At 40.3% G+C, this 12401-nt stretch overlaps 1 protein-coding gene across 1 annotated transcript in view; it reads left to right on the forward strand.

Moving 5' to 3' along the window:
* Positions 1–12401, forward strand: part of igsf9a (immunoglobulin superfamily, member 9a) — a gene marked incomplete at its 5' end in the record, with an annotated part of 123514 nt that overhangs the window by 4525 nt on the left and 106588 nt on the right. Inside the window, one exon of the mRNA XM_079552236.1 lies at positions 642–839. Coding sequence (XP_079408362.1) covers positions 642–839 — 198 coding nt within the window. The remainder of the gene's footprint in view (positions 1–641; positions 840–12401) is intronic.

Here is a 12401-nt window from a genome sequence, read left to right on the forward strand (position 1 = left end):
CTTTTTTACATCGCCTTTTTTTCTGAGCTTTTTTTGTGTGTTTTCACCTCGTTTAAGTCGCGTTATTCTGTGTCTGTGAAGGAAAAAACATTTCTGGTGACGACATCCTGAAGCTCATTGAGAAAATGTCAAAATGTGCAAAGCAGTGCTGGATATTTTGTTTGATACTTTAAAACACAATTTCAATAAAATAATTCTTTCAATGTTTTACAATGTCTTGAAATTACAGAAAAAAAACAATACATAACAAAAGCGTTTCCAACGCCTACCTTTATAAATGGAGACGACTCCTCAATGAAGTATTGACATCCTGTGTCAAGTTCACTGCGAGAACTTGAACAATTATCCTCTACCAAACTAAACAAAAATGTACAAAAAGGGATGAAACATTTCAGCTGTTATAAGGTGCTTGTTGCAACCGTGCACACATACAGTGGGGTTCCAAAGTTTCTATAACGGTGAGGTTCCCACACTTTTGCTCTATCCTTTTATATTTGTATGTTGTTCTGAATGGTTTGAGGTTTCCCTTTGAACGTAGCAATTTTATTTGAGTAGTTGACTGATGCTAATGGCCACTCCGAAAAGAGTCTGAAATAATATGTTGAAAATGAACCTTGTTGAACCTTGTTTCTTTCCCCCAGTGCTTGTTCCACGTGTAACGCCAGATGTGGTGGGTAAAGCTGGCAGCTCCGTGGAGCTGAGCTGTGCCTTCCCTCCCTCACCCCCCACGCTCTCCTCTGACTCTCCGTTTGTGGTGGAGTGGGTTCGACAAGGCCTGGACATCCCAGTACTCATCAGCTACGTACCCTACCCACCTCATGTCCATCCGCAGTATGAAGGTAAGTGCCATGGAGAAAAATATGGGCATATGCTGCGACGGTTCACACAGCCACGCTTCGTTTTACAGCGAACATTGTGTCAAATCTATTACAATGTCATATTAAAAGCAAATTTGGAAATGTATTGTCTGGTTCTAAGACTTATTTATCCACTGTATTTTATAATAACTGTTTATATGTATCACACATTCTGTCATTGGGCTGCTGACATACAAACAGGAGCTCCATTAGCCTCTACTCGTGTAGGTGGAAGCGTGGCACAAACACTTCTCGCTACTTATTCATGGGCACACTCGACTCCCAATCCCTTGAGTCCTCTTTACGTTGTTTACTACTGTCACTGTTAGACAGAGCACTCGTACAGTTATTTTTCTCCTAATTGATTTTGTCAAACATTTAAGTGATCGCTGATCACAATCATTCAGGGTTTTTGTCCGACCGCAGTTTTTCCTCAGAGACATTGGTTCCCCACTGTCCTTCCAGTTTTTATACCAACTTGAGTCGTTTCTGCAATCTCTTAGATACAGTTTACTCTGCTTGATGCATGCCAATGATTTGACATTTTTTCCAGATTTGTCTTTCGGAATTTGTCTTCCGACTACTTGTTTCAGGAGTGAGTTACTGTGGTGCAAGGTGAAAGACAATCACCTATGCAGCAATTATCTAACAGGAGGCTCTTACCTATTTGCTTAGTTAAATCCAGGGGGTTCTCTTTTTTGGGTCAGGGGTTGTAGTATAGATACAGACAACATGTTTAGAATCGGAATGGTCGTGTTCAAAGCAGCCAGAGGGGGAACTAGGGGGTAAAAAACAATTTGCTCCCATTTCTCCAACATTACTTTAACAATTGCTCAATTATGAATATATTTTTTCAACTAAATAAATATACAGAAACGCGGAGAGGAGCAAAGTCTTTTAACAGCCCATAAACACTTCAAAAACGGATAATGCTAACCAGGACCCTATATTAGCTTCATGCTACATATGCTGTAATTGCAACAAGGCCCATTTTTTGCTTCTACTGAACAATTTACTGTGAAAAAACATCCATATGGATTCTGGATATAACTTTTGGCTTGACTTTATTGGTGTGTGATAAATATCTTTACACTCCGCCAGAAAATGGCCAAAAATTGTGAAAAATTGGTTTTCCCGTGAGAGATTTTCTTTCCCCTCGGCTAGGCCACGCCCCTCGTATGACGCGTTGCCATCTGTATCTATGTAGTATAGAAATGATGAATTTCCTCAAATAACTCTTCTGATTCAAGCAGTGATTATATCAAATCAAAACCTATCGAAACTATTTATTAACAATATTTTTTTGTTTGCTGATACTACAACTATTTAGAACTTGACCCTTCAAATGTTCCGATTTACAAATAATGACAAAGAAGAATACTGAAAAGGACTGCGGTCTGCAGCTGAACAGAGCTTGTTCCCAGAGTGGATTGGGGCGCCACACCTTGACAGCCTTTTCAAAGCTGCCACAGTGGGAGTCTCTTCTGAGGCAGCTCTCAAGTTGCATCACCATTCATTTTATTTTCTGCCCACAGCCCCCAGAACAAAGGCAGTCTGTAGGGAGAAGATCCTCTATGGACGCTCCACTCCTGTTATCTTTTAAAACAGGAGTGAACAATGGGACTAACGCTCACAAAGGCAAGGCATGTCTGGGTGGTGCACATCTCGCTTTTGTTAAAACGGAGAAAGAAAGAATCAACTTATTGAGCCAAAGCCGTACCCTTAAAAAAAAAAAACGCAGCATGTACTGAAATAACAGTAATGTAAAATAGATTGGTCGCCACAGGTGAAGATGAATCCAAAGTCTACAATTTGGTTTGGGGCCAGTGCCTGGAAATTTGTGTTCTTTTTATACAAAGACATTCATACTAGGGAGGAAAGGGTTTCAAATATCTGCTGTCACTGTGTTAAGCATACTTTTTCTATATACAGCACCTTTTTTGAAGGTTTTCGGTTTTTGATGTGGGTTGAGCCAATATGCAAATCTCACGATAAGAGTCTTTTTTTTTTTTTTTTAGTTTTCCCAGTGATTTAACTACCAGACTACGTGTGTGGTTATACGAAAATAATGCACGCCTGTTAGCCTTGGAATTCTCACTGACCATGGTATAATTGGTAATAACTTTTTGGACTAGCTTTAGAGCGGATTATATCTGTGAATATTTGTCCAATTAAAACTGGAGCATAATTTTATCTCAGAATTAGTTGGCTGTGCAGACACTTTTTAGCTAATTGTCGCTTTCCAAAGAGTTTTATTTACTTTTATTAAAAGATTGTCATTTCACTGGTATAAAATAAGGTCAATACTTATTAATCAATAAAAACTGAAAATGTGAAAAAATGTAAACCTATCGAATGCACTTAAAAAAAATGGTTCAGGTCCCTGGATTCAGAAGCATTTACTTGGCTCAAATCTCATCAAAAAAATAAAATTATATATATATATATATTAGGGCTGAAACAACTAATCGATTAATCGACGACTAATCGATTATTGAAATAGTCGGCAACTATTTTAGTAATCGATTAATCGTTTTCTGGTTCACACAGACTCAAATAGAGCAAAAATGACATGAAAATGTAGTATTTTTGATGAAAACCTACTTTGTTTTTATAGCAAGTACATGTAATACACTTTGTACATCTGTTTGTGTCTCATCCAATCAGAAGCAGAATTAGCACCAAGAGCCTCCAACAAACATTTACTTTACGTTTACTCCATCAACACGTCCTCAAGCGGATCCACTTTAGCTTTATGTGATAAAAAAATGGAAAAAATTAAATTTTCCTTTACCATTCATAGCCAAGCGACTAATCGATTAATCGTAAAAATGGTCGATAGATTAATCGATTACAAAATAATCGTTAGTTGCAGCCCTAATATATATATATATATATATATATATATATATATATATATATATATATATAGAGAGAGAGAGAGAGAGAGAGAGAGAGCTTATTTTAGAGCTTATTTTCACAACAGCAGCTGCCTCACAGGGCTGCACCAATATCACTGATGTGACCAAACAGAAACAGTTTGGAAACCCGCAATGATGCTGACATCAAACAATGAGGCGGACAAATGTAACATCCAAATATGCCGTTGTTGAAGCTGCAGATAGAGAGCTGCTCCAGGCGTCCACCTTCCTCACCGCCTTCTTGGCAGGGAATATCTCAATACGTGTTTCAGCAACACTTGCAAGCCCCAGTAATTAGTGCTTGCCAAATAATTCAATTTCTTCATTCCTGTTGGAGTTGCGTCAGGTGTTGCATCAAACTGTGTTCAATCCACATTGAAATTGAAATTCTGGAGTGCAGCTGTTACATTTCTACTCAACACGTGTGGAACAGTTAATCTTTTGGGCTGTCAGAAAAAGAGTGTATTTTTGAAAGTAACAAAGAGGTATTTGCACTTGGAAATATGCCTCCCACATAGACACATAGAGCTGACTTTTAAGATCTTGTCTTGCTCTACACAGAACGTATTACACTGTACATGTGTGATTCTAAGAGGAGTCTTCACGCCAAATGACACCAGGGAAGACTGACAGAGAATTCAGTGAGGAGAGATGTGACGTTGACATTAGTGGTGAAGAAAGAGTGATGGATAGGCGGGACAGGCAGGTGAAATCACCCATAGGATGTGCCTCTGGTCTAAGTTTATGATCTGACCAGTCTTTTCAGTGACCCAGTTCTGCTGCTGCTGTGGAGTTAGGGCAGAAAAAGGTTGTTACTGTATGTCGACAGTGCAAAGATAGTTATAGGCTTTCAAAATTCATCGGAGGGTCCACTGAATTGACACTGCTTGGGAAATAATAGGTAAAACTCGTCAAAAATGGTCATAACCCGTGACTTGGACTCTCACTTGACTAGTCCTGAATCACTCGGACTCTTATGAATGTGGTTATAAGAATATTCACTTTTTTTAAATGTTTTTGGGAGCTTGGGCGATTACCACAGAACAACAACTCAGCGGTTTATGCACTCCACTGATTTGATATTACTTTTAAAACTGTCCATGACTTGTTTTTGCTCGGGACTGAGATTGGAGTGAGTGAGAGTAAAAGCCTACTCAAATACAGAGACAATGGTTTTGAATTCTAATTTACATATGACAAGAAGAGGGAGTAGACAGTGATGGTCACGATTATAGAAAAAATAATAATCACAATTATATTAGTAATAGTTGAAATCATTATTATTAAAACAATAATCGGTTGCCTTTAAAAAAATTGTTCTTTTTTTAAATAAAAAAAAAACTATGCAGCATATTAAAAATGTGTCCAAATTATATTAAATATGCTACCGTTTCTAACTAATCCTCTTTTAGAGACATCCCTGGCTCACCTGCCCCCTGCTGACCAGCCCTCACACCTGCCTAGGCAAACCCAATGAGCAAACAAGCTGCGTGGCCTGATGACATCATCACATAGCGCTGTTTGTTTATGTTGGACCAAAGCATATGCCAGTAGCACGTGAATGCTAAGGGAACAGAAACAATGATCACAGTGGAATGAAATAATGCGAGTTTGCTTTGAGTTGCGTTTGTGAGATCTGATCCTGAAGAAGAGTTTAAGACTTTTCTGCAACAACCAGCCCTGGGAAAAGGATATGGAGGCCTCTAAATTGTCAACCCGAGCCTGAAACAAACGTAAATAATAATTTATTTAAGGTATTAAGGCACGGTCAGAGTGAAGTGCATTCAGCAGCAGCACCGTGTGTGAGAGGTTACGTGCACTTGCATGCAGCAGCGTCGCTCACACAACTGGGCAGGCCCAGCGCAGGTGTGTGCGGTGCGGGTAGGTTATGGCTGTCAGCGTCCCTCTTTGCCGTCTCTGTCTTCTCCTCTTCCTCCTTGTTCATAAACATCATGCTGCATTTACAAAAGCCTACTTTTAACGCACAAACAGGAACCAAAGCGCTTATTTCGCCACTGTAAATTAAACGCTGTCCTGAGAGAAAGAGCGATAGTGATGTTCTCTGCGGTGCCGGTATCAAAGAGTTTTCCTCGCCGCTTCTGAAACGTGACCAACACAGTCAGCACGTGTGCCCCCCCCCCCCCCCCCCCCCCCCCCCCCCCCCCCCCCCCCTACACAGCAGGCTGAAACTATGGGACGACTTCTCTATTGGACCATTTCAAACCAAACGAAAGTCTCAAAGAGCCACAATAGTTTTAACATTCAAACAACCCAACAAACTGAATAATAGTGTTGTTGTTCTGTTTCGAAATATACAAGAAAATTCCCAATAATTATAAAAAGTATTAATATGTTTTTAATTATTTTTAATAATAAAATGCCACTTCCAGCATTCTGTTGCATTTTAGATGTAATATATTTTGCTGCTTGCATTGATCTACAAAACTCATAAATTCTAACACTGTAAATGGGACACCAGCTCCGCCCCTGCGTCGCCACCAGGCCCACCTTAATGTACCCATAGGCCCCGGGGCTTAAACAGAATTGTAAGCCCCCCCCATTTTTTTTAAAATCGATAATACCATTGATAGTTTCTCTTATTGATGCGGTTCTTAATCATTTCACTTATCAATTCATTAAAAAATAGGCTATAATATGACAAGAAATGACCTATTTTGACATAAACTTCCTCAAAGCAATTATTATAAAGCTAATGTAGAATGGTTATTAAAATAACGGGATTTAAAGCTATTTCAGTGGGGCAGACACTCTATTTTTATGAACGAGGGTCAAAGGATATTCTATGCCCTTCAGCGTCATAGTTTCTGAATGATAGGAGCGAGCGCGCAAATATAATACAAATATACTCGGTGCTGCTCCATTGGGACAAAAGAGCCACTACAAGGAGGCCGAAGAGCCGCATGCAGCTCCGGAGCCGCGGGTTGCCGACCCCTGCAATAGACTAAGCCTATAGCTTAGAGATAATAATGACATTAACAATAAAAAAAAAAAAAGAAGCCCGACCCAAACCCGACTGTCATGCATGACACCTCGGCCCTTAACTGTCTTCTTAAATCTTAACTGTATTCTGTTGGTGATTCGGACACGCAACCGTTCACCCCTTTATAGCTCTCGGGTAAAAACAAAACTCACCTAATTCAGGTAATAATGGATTTCTGCAATCAAACAAAAAAAATTAAAAATAGCCACATTTAAGTTCCAATTCAATATATACATTCCATCAATATGCAATGGCAGCAGCTGATCCATGTTTCAAAGAAATAAAGAAAATATTTTTTTGCAAACGGTAAGCCAATAAGTCAATGTCACTTTAAAGATGCTCAGAGCGCGTCTGGAGATGTTTTTTACAGACTTTGGGTGATGCTAAGTGCTGAATATTGACCAGTGTGTCCACTGTGTTTCTGAAACATGACAATAAAATTGAGGAAATAAAAATAAGCTATTTGCATTTGTGAAATCGGAAAGTCTCGATGAATATTGATTGAGACTTTTACGCACACGTTTGAGCACATTTTTGTTTACAAAATTCATGATGATGTTCTATTCATAAATCATATTTCAACCTATAATCTTTGTTATTTCCAAACTGAAATAATTGGTACATGTTTTCAAGCTTTTGACAGATTTTTTTTATGACCATGTCTACCAAAATGACACTGCTATGAACGTTTCTCCCTTGATTTTTAGCGCATTTCTCCCCTCTCTCCATGAAAGTCTCACGCCAGCGTTCACTTTAAATTGAGATTCTCAAATCAATTAACGGCAGCAAGACATGCAGCTGCTTGATCTTTCAGTTATCGAGCTTCACTTTTATAAATCTGTCTCCGCCTACACACATTCAAAGGACGAGCTCTCCCAGACCTGGTTAATTGCTTTTACCCTTTTCATATTACCTGTTGACATGAGGATGAAGGCAATATTGGCTGCTTAGTACTTCTGCTCAATCACAGACTCTGTTTGATTTGGCAGATTTCATTGTGGCACCAACATGCAACACAAAACCCTCCTAATAACCACGTGCCTCTTTGACAAGGGCTGAATACGAGCAGTTTTAATTCAGTTTTTGCCAGCGTGATATTTTTGCTGACTAAAGCTAAGGAAAGCAATAATTAAAAAGTAATTAACGATGAATAATAAACTCTAGATATTTTCACTCTAGTCTTTTAAAGTCTAGTCTTTTTCATCTTCTGGTGGATCATCAGAATCATTATCAATTATCGAGAGGAAGAACTGCGTTGTTTGGAGATCGCACTTGGAAGTCACGTGTCACGCGTGTTCATAGAGCCTAGTTCACTTCTTAACACTGCCTGAGCAGATTTAATTGTGACCGAGGCCTGGTTGTACTACTGTCCTCGGGTTTAAAATAAGTTGAACCAATGCAATAAACTATGCGAATTCAACATCCCAGGATGGTACAGGTGCCGGAAGCAATGTGAAGTTAATAATACTAGTAGAGTAATTAAAAGTATAATAGTAACTCGACTAAACAAACTAGAACACACAAACTTTAAAGAAACAGAGGGAGCATTTTTAAAGGAATAGGCCACCATTTGCTATGTAAATCTCGGTATCATGTTTCCCGGTTGGCTCAGGCAGAACGAGGGCACTGACGGAGAGAAAGGAGATAAAGTCATCACTGTTAAAGGAACAGGCCACCGTTTTACATACCGTTTTTTACATTACAGACGAGTTGATACCTGTCTGGTCTTTGTGCGTGCCCGTGGAATAGCTTGGTCGCTTCTAACTTCACTGCCGTTTGGAGCTATAGGAATACATTGGGAGAGGCCAAATGCTGACACATCTATGGTCGTTTTGCGTGACTGAGGGCACACACAGAGACCAGACAGGTACACATCAACTCGTCTAAGCTCAGGCAAGAACATATCTCAGTATGTAAAACGGTGGCCTGTTCCTTTAACAGTGATGACTTGCTACTATCTCCTCTCTCTCCGTCAGTGCCCTCGTTCTGCCTGAGCCAACCGGGAAACACGATACCGACATTTACATAGCAATAAAGTCAAGGCGCAGCTCTGGCTTGATGACTTATTGGAAGTGGGTGCGGGGTAGACTTTAATTCCAGCTCGGTCTCATAAAAAGACAGTGGCCTTTTTGTCAGCCGCGCCTTCCAAAGGTGATCCTTCAAAGCACAGCGATGTCACACTTCATTACAGCCGCAACCTTCGTTTAAGAGCGCACGCATAATACAGGTCACACAGGGGCAGGTGATATTATTCTTTAGGAGAGATAGTGCAATAGCACTGTCGCTGGAATGTGATATATCTTTAAAGGCAAAAGGGTAAATGTAGATGATTTTCAACCTGTAACCCTTTTTTTTTTTACTGTATTTTTTATTTTAATGAATGTGTCTGGAAAAAAGGTGGAAAAGCAGGTTAAGGTTAAAGAGCAACTAAAGACCAAACCAACTTATTTCTGCTGATAAACTATATCTGATGATTTTACAGTATTATCTGCTGTGAGCTATGAATGAGCACTATTTGTCCCATCAGCCGCAAACTGAAATGTAATTACGTTCATTGCATCGTCCCTGACAAATAAATGAATAAAATGAATGTACCGTGTTATGGCGGTACGGTAGCACAGCGGCTAGTGCTTGTGCTTCACAGCGAGAAGGTCCGGGTTCGATTCCCACCAGGGACGGGGGCTTTCTATGTGTTTTTCCCGTGTCTGCGTAGGTTTCCCCTACCACTAAAGGCCAGGATGTTTGTGATCGTGCATGGGGGACGACGGATGGAAATGAACCCAAGGCTACAATCCGGTGTGGCTTGTTTACATGTATATTCATTAACATGCACTGTCCCAAACAAATAAATAAAAATAAACATTTTTTGTCATTTTAGTATAAACTAGTAGGGCAACTAATCGATTAATTGGCAACTTATCGATTATTGAAATAGTTGTCAACTATTTTAGATGTATTGTTTTCTAGTAAACACAGGCTTAAATTGAGCAAAAATGACATGACATATTTTTTATTTTTGATGGAAACCTACTTTGTTTTTCAAGTTAGGGTATGTAGTGTTTTGTACATTGAAAATGTCATAAATATCTGTCTGTATCTCATCAAATCAGAAATCATAATTGGCACTGGAGACTCCATAATCACACACTTCAGTTTTTGTTCAACATGTCCAAGTGGACATGACCTCCCAACTAGAAACATGTTGTATTGTTTGCAGCAACTGCAGCCAGAAAGTGTATCTTCTAGACAAAAGTGCATCTTTAGAAACTGGAAAGCTGACCACCCCGACCAGAAACATCAGACACTTCCATTTGTGTCGCTTCCTAAAAGTGGATCTGACTGTGCCCCACAGATCACACAGACATTTAAAACACCTTTTCACGACTATGCTCTCGCTGTGTGAGCGTCAGTCCCAGTTTTCCTCGGTGACACACCAGTGACATGCACAGGGTTTTCAGAGGGCTGTCTTTTTAGGCAGCAATGCTCCACTTAAATAGCTAGTTTAAATATATCGCAAAAATGAATACATTTCAGTTGATTTTTAAAGAAGAAGATCTTTATTTATATAGCGCCTTTCACAGACATAGTCACAAAGCGCTTTACATGACACAATTGTACGTTCACTCCATACTCGGTGGTGGTAAACTATGTTTGTAGCTGACAGACTGACAGAAGTGCTGTCGCGACTCCACACGTCTGTGCCAACGGTCCCTCTGACCAACACCATACATTCACCCACACACATCATTCTTCCTGGCCTATTGAACATGTTTTTAGTGGTAGGGGAAACCAGAGTACCCGGAGCAAACCTACGCAGACACGGGGAGAACATGCAAACTCCACACAGAAAGGCCCCGTCCAGGTGGGAATCGAACCCGGACCTTCTAGCTGTGAAGCGAGAGCACTAACCCCTGCGCTACTGTGCTGCCCAACAGAACAGGCCACCGTTTTTCTTCTTACCTGAGCTTAGACGAGTTAATGTGTACCAGTCTGGTCTTTGTGCGTGCCCTCAGTCACGCAAAAAGACCAAAGATGTTGTTAGAATTTAGCCTCTCCTCTATGGACCCAAACAGGCGTGAAGTTAGAAGTGACCAAGCTCTTCCACGTTTAAATACAGTTAGGTGAGTAGCGACATGATCCAAAAATAGTTACACAAAATTAAACATGTGGATTTTCTAAGTGGATAAAAAGGTATGTAGGGACTAAGGAAAATTGCTAAATCCCTCCTAAGAGTACGCAGTACCAGGAAAATCCCACTTCGAACACTAACACTGTTGAGTGACCTTTCCAGTTAACCATCTCCTGCGCTCGTGTTTACATTCATTCAAATGACACTAGGCTAATTTACGAAACCTATGTAATTAGTGGGTTTCCTGTAAAGTGGATGGCACAGTGGTTAGCACACGTACTTCACAGCCAGAAGGTTTGATTCCCAGGTTTCAGAATCCTTATGTTGTTTTCATAACTAAATGTGCCTGTATTTTGTATTTACTCGACTTTGCATCTTGTGTTGTCTTATTAATGGCACTTTGGCCAACTGTAAAGTTTTAAAGGGCTTTATAAATAAAGTTGGTGTTGATATGGCAGTTCTCCCTCAGGTTCAGCCTCAGCCTTAAATCCCAAAGAAAAGCAGCTTGTTGAAAAAAGACTGCACTAATGACATTGCTCTCCGGGGACAAACAGAAAACCTACAGTTGTTCAAATACACAAAGGCCTTTACAAAGAAGCTCTGTCCATTTGGGTTGTGTGTCTGCCTGGCCTTTCTCACAGCTCCAGTCTGCTGTGAGAGTAACAGGTGCAGAGTGGGAACCCAATGCTGAGGTGTAGGCTTTCGTCACCTCCTCCGGCCCATTCTCAGGTGTCTCAACGGTTCGGCGTCAAGACCTGAGTCCAACTGCCGTTACTGCAGAGGAAGTCACCTGACAGTTTGTGATTTATCGCCCTCAGCTAAGACGCAGTGAACACTGTGCCTGAAAGCATGTGACACCAGTGCACCGGGGACTTTAGGTAGCCTGGGAACCAGACTCACCACTGCACCAGCGGGTGAGTCTGGTCACTGCTGCATCGATTCCATTTCCCACAGCCGTACATACGCAAGCAAACAGGAAGCAGAGTCAACCAATCAGCGAAGGGCAGGCATCGGCCGTCGATGCCGTGTTATTAACGGTTTTAGGTCAATATTTGCGCAGGATTATGAATCACAAAACTCACCTGCTCTCGATGTGTTTTTGGTCATTTATCGGCGATTGGAGACACGCTGTTTCTCTCCCTCGTGCGCCGTTTCGTAGATTGTTATAGGGGCAGGCACTAAAGTTCTACAACCAAGCAGTGTGTCTAATATTTTGTACTTTCTGTGTGCATTTGAAAAGCCCTTCCAGGGACGGACATTGCAAATTAGCCTTGGCTATAAATGTTGCAGTGTGGTACTTGTTCATTGCTCACACATGTCCCTATCAAATAAATGAATGAATAAATAAATAATATAGTAATATTTTTGCTGACTTAAATTAAACTAAATTTCAAGTACTTAATGATGACTGAAATTAGATATATTTCTAGATATTTTTGTTGACTTTACAAGACTAAATAGAAGTGAAGGGAATAAAAACACCTGAACTTCAT

This window comes from Gobius niger (genome assembly GCF_951799975.1).
Source record: "Gobius niger genome assembly, chromosome: 2".
Taxonomy (NCBI): domain Eukaryota; kingdom Metazoa; phylum Chordata; class Actinopteri; order Gobiiformes; family Gobiidae; genus Gobius; species Gobius niger.